General features: G+C 43.4%; 1 protein-coding gene across 4 annotated transcripts in view; it reads right to left on the bottom strand.

The window, feature by feature from the left end:
- aftph (aftiphilin) overlaps positions 1-6,335 on the bottom strand; it is a 17,481-nt gene extending 11,146 nt beyond the window's left edge. Inside the window, exons 1-8 of one of the 4 annotated variants that reach the window (XM_015393841.1) lie at positions 6,208-6,335; positions 2,690-4,119; positions 1,826-1,989; positions 1,601-1,730; positions 1,143-1,199; positions 933-1,055; positions 780-843; positions 142-225 (exon numbers count right to left, since the gene is read on the bottom strand). In XM_015393841.1, coding sequence (XP_015249327.1) covers positions 142-225; positions 780-843; positions 933-1,055; positions 1,143-1,199; positions 1,601-1,730; positions 1,826-1,989; positions 2,690-4,093 — 2,026 coding nt within the window. In that variant the 5' untranslated portion in view covers positions 4,094-4,119; positions 6,208-6,335. The remainder of the gene's footprint in view (positions 1-141; positions 226-779; positions 844-932; positions 1,056-1,142; positions 1,200-1,600; positions 1,731-1,825; positions 1,990-2,689; positions 4,120-6,207) is intronic. The other 3 variants (XM_015393842.1, XM_015393843.1, XM_015393844.1) reach the window with 3 other exon arrangements.
- Positions 6,336-12,342: the final 6,007 nt, after the last annotated feature.

Here is a 12,342-nt window from a genome sequence, read left to right as displayed (position 1 = left end):
TGGCTGCAGGGTTTCAGACTTGGTCCAGGAGGAACGTCTGAACCGGTTCTCATTCCAAAAAAAAAAAAAAAAAAAAGAGTTTATGCTCGTTGTGATTAATTTGGTGGGATGGATGAGAGGTTAAGGTGAGCAGCCGCTGACCTGGGATGGAGGCTGAGCTGCTGGAGCCTGAATCCTCCACCGGGCCAAAGAAGTCCAGGTTTAACAGAGCCGAGCCTCCGCTGGCTGGACGGCCGAGGTAAACACAGACAGACAGACAGAGAGAAAGAGAGAGAAAGAGAGCGGTCATGCAGCAGAGTCGGCTTCATGTGAGACTGATGACAGACGGCTGCAGGCTGACCTCAGATCAGCTCAAGCATCTCAGCTTCAGCAGCGAGCAAAGCAAGGAGGCCCATCAGCGGCTCAACCATCAGAATGATCAGATTACGATGCTGATGCCACCATACTGAAAAGAGGGGCGGGTTTGTTCTGCTCAGCTGCTGGATTTCATCTGATTATCTGAACCGGTTTGACTGAGGAGCAAAAAACGTCCTCAGAGGATGAAGAACATTCCGGTCTCCGCTGCTGGAGCAGAACAAGCCCAAGGAGCAGCTGGAAACTTTGTTTTATTGTTTTAAATCCCCTCACAGGGAAAACGGCACAGAAACAAGGACCCTTCAACTCAGGCTGAATTCTGCCGGTTCCACTGAGCCGTCTGTCGGACGGAGGAGCTTCTGAGGAGCTGCGAGGTTAAATGGCGGCGGGAGGGAGACAGACGGCGGGGGAGCTGGATCACCTACCATCCAACGGGTTGGTAAGGCCACTGCTGCTCCAGTCAAACTGGATGGGAGGAAGCGCCTCCTGTTGGAAGAACAGGGAACACTTTAAACACGGCAGCTATCATTCCAGATCATTTGGGCAGCAAGTGACTCGGTCTCAGCGTGCTGACCCACCTGCACCGGGTCAGACGGGCAGGAGCTTTTCTCTGCGGCTGCAGGGGGCGTCTGAGCGATGGAGGCGATCATCTCTGCGGCAGAAACGGGCTTCGCCGGCTCTTTGGTCGGTTCCAGCATCCCCTGAAAACGACACCAGTCAATCATCTGCAAACCCAGCATGGAATTCTGAAGGTTCTGGATGCAGAGCAGCGGATGGGCTGAACTCACCAGGCCGGCTGCGTACATCGGCACGATGACCGGCTGCTTCCGCTGTCCCGTGAACAACTGGAGGAGGAACAAAACAATTAAAACTAGGAAAAGAACTAATCCAACAACAAAAGATGCATCCAACACTAGAACCCCAAGAGGAACCATTCCCAGAAATCTGATCCTGCACCAGGAAGCCCCACAGCTCCACTTCCTGTTGGTCAGGGATCTTAATCAGCTCACTTCCTCTTCCGTGGTGCAGCATCACATACAGCTGAGATCTAGAGCAAATTCTGCTGCCATCAGAACCACAACTTTTACAGTGACGCCCATCGTTTTCCACCAAGGCGATGGAAACCAGGTCACCCAATGCAGACCACACAAAGAAATCAGAACTAAACTGATTGACTTATGAAACAAAACAAAGACCAACTAGATTTAAACACTTAGAATATCTGAATCCTCCAGGACAGACTTACGATGTTTCTGGTGTCGATGCCGAGGCAGCAGAGCAGGACTTTGTTACAGTGCGAGCCCCCCCACTGGTACCGAAGCCCCAGAGCCTCGTGGACGTCCCGAAGCTGCGTCCAGACGTCGCCGTGCGTCGACCTGCAGCGAAAACGGTGAGAGGGACGCATCGCTGACGGCTGCTCCTCACAAAATGACGTCACATCAGATCAGGAAACTTCATAAAATCGACTCACCAGCTGCTTCTCAAACTCTCCTCCTCGCCATCAGGATCCGGTTGGACCTTTCCGGGCTCCAGCAGGACCTTCAGGGTCGCTACCTGGTCCTCCACTTGGTGGCTCTGGGTGGAGCTCGGGAAGCTGCTGAGAAACAAACCCTGCAGACGGCTGGACAGCGCCACCTGGGGAGGAATCAGAGCAGCTGCTTGAATTGGTGATGTGGTTCTGTGGGCTCCTGACTGATCTGACCCGCCACTCTTTGATGGTAATGAGTCCAAAGCGCAAACCGTTTTAGCAAATTAACCCGATTAAATGACTGCAGCGCCTCCCCCTGCTGGTCATGTTACTGCTTACGCCCACAGCCAGCCACTGGAACCTTTAATCCAGCTGGGAAAGAGTTAACCTGAGATACCGTTCAGGTGATGTATTAGTGGGAGGAGCCTGCAGGTGTTCATTTCTGAACAGAACTCTCTTTTAAACAGAGCATGATTCAAACAAACTGGACCAGCTCAGAATTCTAATGGTTCCAGAAACAGCTGGGGCCGAACCAGGAACTGGAACCATTTCAGTTCTAAATGGGAGAAAATTCTTTTTCAGCACCTGAAACGAGCCAGAACCAGCAAACAAACTGAACTTTAGCTAAAAATTCCCACAGACTGAAGCTGGATTGTTTTGGTTTGGCCCAGATTTACTGATACTTTGCCTGGTTCCTGGTCCGCCCACTATCCCAACAGAACCAAATCAGGCCCGTTTGTCAAAGGAAACATCTTTTAGAGTGATGTTAACTATTTGAAGCCTTTAAACTGGACATGATGTATTTCTGGGAGAACCCAGAACCTTTTAGGACCGCCTCCAGGGTCCAGATTAAGCCCTGCTTCTTACCGGCTGTGTTTCTGGTCTGCCCGTCTCCTCACTAACTGCAGGCGTTGGACCTTCATCCCACTCTTCCTCTGTGCCGACCTCGGTGGTGACGCTCGGCGCGGTGCTGAAGGCAGCCCAGGACTCTTGCTCCTGGTTCTGGTTCTGCTGTTCTCCGAAGGCGCTCCAACCAGAATCCTCCTCGCCGTCTTTGGCGGAGCTGAAATTCCCAAAACTCTCGCTGGTGGGAAACTCTGTGAACTCCTCCCCATGTTCCCCCTCGTTTCCGCAGGTAACGCATTCAGGAGAGTTGAAGTCTCCGAAGTCGTCCTCCTGCTCCATGTTTGCGCATTCCGCCGCAGAATCAGAACCCTGCGATGTGTTCTGTTCCTTCTGGATCTCCACGTGCTCAAAGTCTGCGAAGCCCGGACCGCTGAACGACCCGGCATCGCCAAAGTCGCCAAAGTCTTCCTCTTCCTCAGCGGGGGTGGCCGTGTCCCCCTGGAGCGGTGGGGACGGCACCGAGCCGGTGGTGCTGACATCGCCGTACTCCTCCAGGGCGTCTGTGGACAGCAGGCGTCCAAACGACGTCTCCGTCTCCGAGCTCTTCTCGTCCGACTGCCCCGCCTCGACATCTGCAGCCGTGTCAGATGACAGGTCTTTGGACTCGTCCTCGTCGGCTTCCGTCCCGTCCAAGGAGAGACGGTCGTTAGTGCAAACGGTATCTGAGGGCTCAGGAGCGACGTCTTGGTCCGTTTGTAGAGAGTCCGTGTCCGGGCCCCGGTCTGTGTTACAGGAGCCAGCCGGGGCCTCGTCTCTGTGTGTGTCCCTGACAGTTCCCTCTGAGGACGCTCCCTGGTCCCCGTTGCTGTCCCCTGTGGGGACGGCGGGCCCCGGCGAACTGTCCGTGTGCTCCTCTGTCTCTGCAGAGTTGGAAAAAGAAGCAAAGTCTGCAAACCCGTCCTCCAGACTGCCGTCTGTGTCCTCTGTGGACGGTCTCTTAGTATGAGAGTGGACAGATCTCTGAGCAGAGGGGCTTCCCTGAAGGTCAAAGGTCACAAATCCGTTAGTCAGGACCTCTGTGTCCTCACCATTGCAATCAGCAGGCTCACTCACAGAAAAGTCCAGTGAGGAGGACGAGGTTTTTCTCGTCTCAGTCCTTTCTGAGGGACCGATGGGGCCGATGCCGTTGGCCTTGGACAGCTCAATGGTCACCACCCCTTTGCTGCCCTGGACCTCAGGCGGTGAGGTGGCCGTCAACGCTTGGCTCTGGTCGAAGCTGGTCGGGGTATCAAACTCAGAGAAACTGATGCTGTTTGGAACGCCAGAGAAGGTACCAAAATCCCCAAACTCATCGTCCTCTTCCTCCGCACCGTCCTCCATCGGCGGCGGCGAGGACGAGTACATGCGTATCACCTCTGGCTCCATAATCCAGTGGGTCGCCTCTGCTACACCTGGAAGACGGAGTGAAAGAAAGAAAACAGAAATTAAACCCAAAAGGTAAATAATCAGTGTGAAGCTCAGATCCCGAGCAGAACCTGGAAGCCTGGCTGAGACCCAAATTAAACCAAGATTAAAAAAAGAGCCACACATCACTGGATCTTCTGACCTAACAAGCAGTCAGGGTCACCTCTGGGCTTTACCTCAAACGGCTCCTCTGTGGGATTTAAACGTCTGTGTCACATGGATCATGACCCTTACAGGAGCAGCTGCTCTGTTCACTGCAACCTACTAACTGTTCTGATAACGAGACCTTCAGGATTATTCATGATAAGAAGCTGCTGACTTTCAACAATCATCAACCATTAGAGTGGCTCAGGTTATCCTGAGATATCTCTATAGTTATGCTGCTATAGGCTTAAACTTCAGGAGGACATAAGGACCCCTATTTCATCATTTTGCTTCATTCTATCTCTGCAGAATCTGTTAGTCCAATCTCTAACCTTATGCTCTCTCTGCTTTTTCTCATAGTAGTTTTGCCTCGTCTATTCCTATTCGGCCGTGACTCCATCCTGGAGAGAAACATCAGCTGTGCTGCTGCCATCAACACCCTTGTTTATAGATGTTGGAGATCAGCCTGTTTTTCCAGTGTAGTCCTGTTTCTCTGACCGTGACTGGCTGGATGTGCTCTCTTCATTCTCTGACATGGAAGTTCGCTCAGAGCTCGTCTGCCTGGCTGTGTGTTTCCTGGACGGGGCCGCCTTTTACAGCTGCTTTTTGTATCTCTGCTTCTGTCTCCTTGAACCCCAGTCGGCCTCAGCAGATGGCCGCTCACACTGAGCCTGGTTCTGCTGGAGGTTTCTTCCTGTTAAAAGGGAGTTTTTCCTCTCCACAGTCGCTAAAAGCATGCTTAGTGTGAGGGATTGCATTGGAGGCAATGAGTTGATGCAATAAACTAGTTTTCCTTAGATAGAAAACTTTGAATCAATTTGACTGTATGATCTGGTTAAACTGTAATGTGCCTATAAATAAACTGAATTGAATTGAAAAGGACCTCAGTTTTAGTTTAAAACCTTTTCAACTGGAGGTCTGTATCAAACTCCCCTCCCACCCTGGTCAATAATGGCAGTGCCTCTAACATGTCCTCATTCATCAAACCAGCAACCAGTCAGACTCTTCCTTGTTGCATCAACTATTTAGAGAAGAGTCTCTTTTTCTTCGTTACTTTTTCCAACTCTGAACAACTTCCGTTTCTGGATCAAAGCAGGAACTGTAGCTGAGGGAGGAGCCAAAACACCTGAGAGCAGGTGTGACCCTGGAGCTGAGCTGGACCACAAACCTGCAGGGCCAGAAAGACTAGTCAACCTGCAGGAAATACCTCAGAGTCCCGCGGTGACGTGGAAACTGTTCCAACAGATCAGTGTCAGAAAAACACAACTAGAACCAAACCCGTCCCAAAATCAATGTCAGAACAGAAGTAGACACTAATCTGAGGTCGTGTCAGAGCTGATAGGGACCGAAAGCAACGGATCGATGTCAGAACAAGCTTACCTGAACTTTCCTCACAGCCCAGTAGAAGATCCCTGCCTGTTTCACGTCAAACCGACCGTTTTAGGTGGTCTGTCCCTCCTCATCACTCACTGTTTCACACTTTATTTAGCTGCTAGCTGCGGCTAACATGCTAACAGAGCTAACAGGTGATCAGGCTCCCAGCCGGCGGAGGTTGAATGCTGATCGGGGGTTTAATGATCATGATGTGGGTGATCGGACACTTCCAGCCCCGGACACAGACACGTCCAGTCAGCGGAAGAATTAAATTAACAGGCCGAACACCTGCTTCACTCCAGCTAGCCTAGCTTAGCTTAGCTAAGCTGTGGACTAAGACAATAATCAACAGAATTACGTCACAAACGCCCGGTTCCGACCCGGCTGGGATATTATAAAGAGATAGAGTCGGTAGATTCTGACCCGTCCAATTCATTAAGCAGCAGATATGAATAGAACAAGGCTAAACTCAAACACAACCACCCTGTTTCCCCGAAGCTAGCATCCCGTTAGCTCCTCCAGCCGGCTCCGCCGGACCCGGACAGTGAGAGGCTCACCATTAGAAAGCGGCACCGCGGGTCCATGGCTCGGTGTGAAGGCAGCGGTGTCCGGTGAGGGTCAGCAGCAGCCAGCTGGACGGTGTGTGACGGCTGGAGGTGAAGGTGGAGTCAGTCAGCTGCTTGGTTCCTCCCAGCATGCAGCGCGTCCTGCCTGCCTGCCTGCCTGCGGCTCCAAAGTTTCCAGGTGGAACAGGTAGTTTGGTACCCACAACATTAACATCCGATTTAAGCAAAGGAATGGAGGAAATAAAAGGTCATTTTTATTAATTACTATCAATGTGGCTTTAGAGCAGGTGGATTAACAACAGTGGTCAGTAAGGATATATAGGAAAAACTTTAAAAATGAAGGAAATAATGATGATAGGATACATGATTCCTTATGGAGAGAAGGACTCATAAAACTCAATCAGATGGGAATAGATGAGAAGAAAGTTAAGATAAGAAAAAAGTCAGAATTCTGAGATTAAAGTCAAGATTCTGAGTTTAAACTCAGAATTCTGAGTTTTAAGTCAAGATTCTGAGATTTAAGTCAGAATTCTAAGAAAAGTAGTCAGAATTCTGAGTTTAAAGTCAGAATTCTGAGAAAAAAGTCAGAATTCTAAGAAAAAAGTCAGAATTCTGAGTTTAAAGTCAGAATTGTGAGAAAAAAAAAGTCAGAATTCTGAGATTAAAGTTAGAATTCTGAGAAAAAAGTCAGAATTCGGACTTTTTCCCCATGTTAAACTGAAATAAAATTTTCATGTTACTGATTATGGCCTCACACATTTTAAATTCAAAACAAAGTTTTAAAATGTTGACTTTTTATAGTGCAGTAATAGTTATTGTGTAAAAATAAGTTATCTGTAGTTATGTGAAAAAATGTTCACACAATATCCATTATTTTCTATATTTTGGAATTTTTTCTGAGAATTAAAGTAAAGCAAAATGGACCCTACTAAAATACTTACATTTTAAATATACTGTAAACTAAGAATTTCACAACTGTGTTTATTAATTATTCTATGCAGTTCAAGTAACATATGCTGCTGCCACCAGACTCTACAACATGACAGTACAACGGCAACAACTTGTGCAATATATAATGTGCAATTTACCGTTTGATACCCTTTGCAATAACCTGTTTCTCTACATTTGACACCCAATGCAATAAGTATATATAAATATCCATCTATATAAATAACAATGTAAACACCCTGTGCAATAATCCTGTATAATGATCGATATACGAGTGAAGATAGGGGATATATTTTACAAAGAATGGAAATTGGAATTCTTCAAGGCACTTTTTTCAGTTCCTGATTATAGAAACCAATGGGATCTGCTAATTATGAAATGTTTAACTTTATCTTTCTTTTAATATTTTAAAAGCGTATCAAGGTAAATCTAAAGGTTTAGAGTTATAATTGATCAGAAATAAATGAGATACAGTGGGATGCATAAGAATCCTGTTTCTGTTGTTTTTTTAAAAATTCCATCGTGGGCCGTTAAGTCAAAGCCAAAAACCTACAAAAAAAAGAAACTTAACAGACTATAATTAAGGTTGTAATACCACATTTATTTTTTCCAAAGATATTCCCCTTTTAGATGGCATATCTTCCAGAAAATTATTAGGGGTTTTCTATTCAGCCATTTTCAATAGCTGTCTTACTACCAGCTATCAGTAGATGTGACCTTTCCTAACTTGGGATCCCAATCCTGAATAAATAGCAAAAAGAAAAAGTTAATATTTAACCTGATGAGGGATCTGATTGCAGTCATAATTTTTCTCCAGTAGGGGGAGATCTCAGTACAGTGACAAAAAATGTGAAAGGGACCTGCAGACTCATTCCCACATATTCTACAGCAATCTCCAAGCTTTGGATCTTTGTTTATTAATTTGCTTCATTTTGCGAGGAATAAAGAATTTTCCAGGTGAATTCTGTCCACTGGTGGAAGCTAGAGGTAATACATTGTGTTTATTGCATACATTTTATCAATCCAATTCTGTTAATTTCATGTTTGCATATTTTTCCATTTAGTTTTAACAAGGAAAGAATAGATTTTTTAAATCATTTTAATGACAAACACTAAATAAAGTCTTGCTTCTCTAAATTCAAAGAATTTGTAAAATGCTGGAAGGTTTCCAAATTTCCTCAGGTAGGAATGCTAAAATCTGATGACTCAAATTTAGAGTCATAGCAATATTGTGGTAGATATTTAAAATGTTTGCACTCTACATTTCGCATATCAAATATTAAGTGGGATGGTTTGTCTGACCTACTCTGCTCCAGATCCAACAATTTGACCTCCATGATAGGACTGCACTGTACTGTTCTGCAATAACAGGCACCAGCACACCAGCACACCTCGCGACAACAGACATAAGTGTGTTGGAACGTGGGACGGATGGATGTTTTGTAACAATATTTAAGGCAATGCAGAGCCATAGCACCATTGTTTGTAGAGAGCTGCGGTGCCTTTTCTTTTCCTTGATAAAGGTTGAAATGAATCTGTTTTATTCAGGTTTGAGGTTACCCATTTAAAGACTGACTAAGACAGCAGCCTGGGTAGAATATGCATCTTAACCATCTCAATTTGGTTAAAAAACATTTATTGAAATCAATCACCAGCGGTTTAAATACTTTTAATTTCATTTTTCAAAAATTAGCAGTTATGATATGTATTTTTACGCCTGTATTTACTCCTATGCTTTTTCCATTTGAATTGATTAATTTTACCAATGTTTTCAGAAAGCTGATAATTAAAAGTGAGAGTTTGACTTCTGTGCAAATCAAACTGAGAACTCAAATATATAATTATAGTCCTTTTTTTAGTAGGATTAGCAAAATCATTATGGATTTATTTAGATTCGTAAATGTGTCATAGTTTTGGTTCTGTTATGTTTTCTTTTGAGTATTCATTTTTACTTCGCTCCTTGTTTTCTAGTTTTAGTGGTTTAATTCTTATTTTGTTGTGTTTTCTGGTTATTTTCAGTTTTCAGGTTTTTATTTGTTGCCCTCTGCTGCCCTCTTGTGTTCTCCTTTTTCCTTTGCTCCTTTCCTGTTCTGCTCTGTTTCACATCTGCTCCTAATCTCCTTGTTAGTCCTCTATTTGTCTCACTCTCCCATAAATACTCTCTCTGTGCAGTTCTTCAGTGCTGGTTCTTTGTCAAACTTCCTCCAACTCTGTCTACCCCCTCTTGATAGTCTTCCCCCCTGATGTCTCCATGTTTTCTGGTTGGTTAAACTTTTTTCTTGTTGGATGTGTTTTGGATTTTTGGATTTCTGCTTCAGTTGTTTGAAAACACTTCAATAAGCCTCTGCCTCCCTGTCTCTGCATTTGGGTCCTCGCACCACAACCAAATCTTGACAAAATGTTAAAAGAACTAATCAGCATATGGACATTCCTTGTGATGATCAGCTCCAATAAGAACATCTTTGTCCTCTCTGATATGCTGGTAAAGATTCTCAGTCATCCAGGTCATAGTCATTCTGAAAAAAAAAAAACCCAATCCACTGGACTTTGTTTTCAAGTTCGAAGATGTTTCGCTTCCCATCCAGGAAACTTTTTCAATGCAAAATGTCAGAAATAGAGTTGAGTTTTTTGGGCTTTATACAGTAGACCAACAAAGCCTTTTTTTTTTTTTAGAAAATCCCCTTTGGAATGGGGGTCATTTGGCTTCTTTTGTTATCCTGCAATCCCCCATACCTGTTTATACCTCTCTGATCATTTGTGCAATGGGGTTCCATAAACAGGGCAAAAAGTATTGGGTTGAAGGAACACCTCTGTCTGCATCTTCTATGTAGGTTAACAGTCTCTGATATGTTTCCTTTAATTATGACTTATGTAATGATTTCATTAAATCCACTATCAGATTATTAAAGCTAAATCCCTGTTAAACAATGTATAGGTATTCCCTGTCAGTGACATTTAAATGTAAGGCAGCCATGTTAAATTTTAAGTTTACAATTGTCAGAAACCTTCAACTTTGTCACTCAATATAATGGCTTCTGATCATGATAACTATATATATACATATATATATATATATATATTAACTTTAGTCTGTGGCATTTCAACATATGATGATGTGTTGTGAATTAGCACTATATATATTTAACCTGAATTTACCAGAGTGATCAAAAACTGCATTCTTTGAACAACAAATGATAGTTTTGGTTTCTTTTTTGCTTCAATATATTAAACACAAATCTGGAAATCAAAGTCTTTTTTAAAGTCTGTGAAAAATGATGGTATGTTGTAAAATGTAGTATTTACTGAGGTGGTACTTGTAGTAAAAGCTTGCAGAACCACAGCCTTAGATGGTTGTTGATGGTGTGTGCAAAGAACAGTTTTACAACCACACTTTCATTCATGGGAAGTTTATGGAAGTTTCACAGTTTGTGTAGTTCTGTTGAGATAACGGAAACTAAGTGTTTTGTCATTTCTTTTCGTTATGTTGTCATCCAACATCCTGCTCGGCTGTTTTTTGAAGCAGAACTGGATGATGTTCCTCATTTATGGTTCCTATTTGTGCACAATTTTGTCTTTGCCTATCAGTTCAATTAAATTAGATTTAATCATATTCATTCAGTTGCTTTCAGTTTATTTAATTCCTTCATAAAACTCCATAGGCTCTGTTCTGACTGCCTGCAGGAGAACCTTTAGAAACTCCAGGCAGGGAAACTACAGCTCTGGATCATTGGTGAGTCTTGGACACATTTTGACTCCTGCTTTCAATTGCAAAAAAAAAAGGATTAATTTATTTGATTCCATCAATTAGAGCTTTGCTGCTGTTGGTTTGTTTAAAAAATTGGCGATTTGAAATGTAGATCTTTTGATTATTTACATCAACAATCATCCATAATGGGGATCATCATAGAAACACTGAAATCATGGAGAGAAGTACATGAAAAGGACTCCCTTATAAACATTATTTTAATGCAAACAAATATTGTGCAGTTGTCCATTAATTTGACTGGGAGAAATTCATGTTTTTTTATAAATTTTATATGAGGACAGAACTGAGGCTAGTTGAGTTTATTTTTAATTGGTACTGACAGGAGTTTATAGTAACACCGGTAATGTTGGATCTGCCTGTGTGTGAACTTTACCACTATGTCTCTCACTGCCCTGTTAATGCCGCCACGTCGATGCCGTGGACCTATTCTGTAACATTCTAGTAACATAATTGCATTAAGTTCCAAACGATGAGAGACAAAAAGACTTTTAAATCAGAAAGTCTTTTAATCCAAAACTTGAGGTCTATGTTTGCCCATCTTTATTACAAAACTTGAAAATACAATTTAAACAAAACTTGATATATCAGCACACTGCCAGCCTCCTTAGTGTCTTCCAATTATTTTTTTTATATTCAGTTTAAGCCATTTAGTTGGTCAAATTCTCAATCTTTCAAATCAGTGCAACAGTGCATGTGTGCATAATAAGGAATGCATCACAAGCATTCACACTATTGAGAGCCTCTTTTTCTTCTGGTTGCTTCCGTAAACTTTTTGAATCACTACAACTTCAGTATAGCTTTTTCAGCTGTTAAACTTTTACAATGTTCATCTTAATCAGGACATTCTGCTCTGACTTATATTTCAAACCTTTATACTTTTTTTTAAATATTCAGCCTTTTCTGCTTTTTTTTGGTCCCACGGAAATAAATGGAAAACCTCAACATTTCTTTTGAAACTTCTGCTACTTGCACTTTGCCCTTTAACTACTTCTGCATACTTTCAGGCACGTTGGAGGGTGAGCAGGTTTAGACCGCAGAGTAGGAGGAGAAGCTGTGTTAGAGAACCAGAGTTAATATCTACGTTAACATGTATGGATTTCTGGAAGCACAGTGGGTCTGCAGCATCGAGCATCAGAGGCAGAGAGGAAACATAATACTCTGCATGTGACGGCTCTATTTGAACCTTTGCCCTGCATTTCACATACAGCTCCATGATGGCAACTTGAGGTAAAAAAATGAGGGATGGTATCAAAATACTGCTTGTCAAGCACGCTGATAATTTTTTTAAACCTTCTTTTAAAATAGTATAAACTGGTACCATGTCTTTAGCCAGGTAAAACATGATAGCACCTGTGATTTCCTTCTGTTACATGGAGCCTTTTTCATACACTTTACAGTAGCGCTTCCAGGGG

This window comes from Cyprinodon variegatus, unplaced genomic scaffold (genome assembly GCF_000732505.1).
Source record: "Cyprinodon variegatus isolate N-32 unplaced genomic scaffold, C_variegatus-1.0 Scaffold659, whole genome shotgun sequence".
Classification (NCBI taxonomy): Eukaryota; Metazoa; Chordata; class Actinopteri; order Cyprinodontiformes; family Cyprinodontidae; genus Cyprinodon; species Cyprinodon variegatus.
The sequence above is the reverse complement of the archived record's forward strand: the minus strand, read 5'-3'. Positions and strand labels throughout refer to the sequence as shown.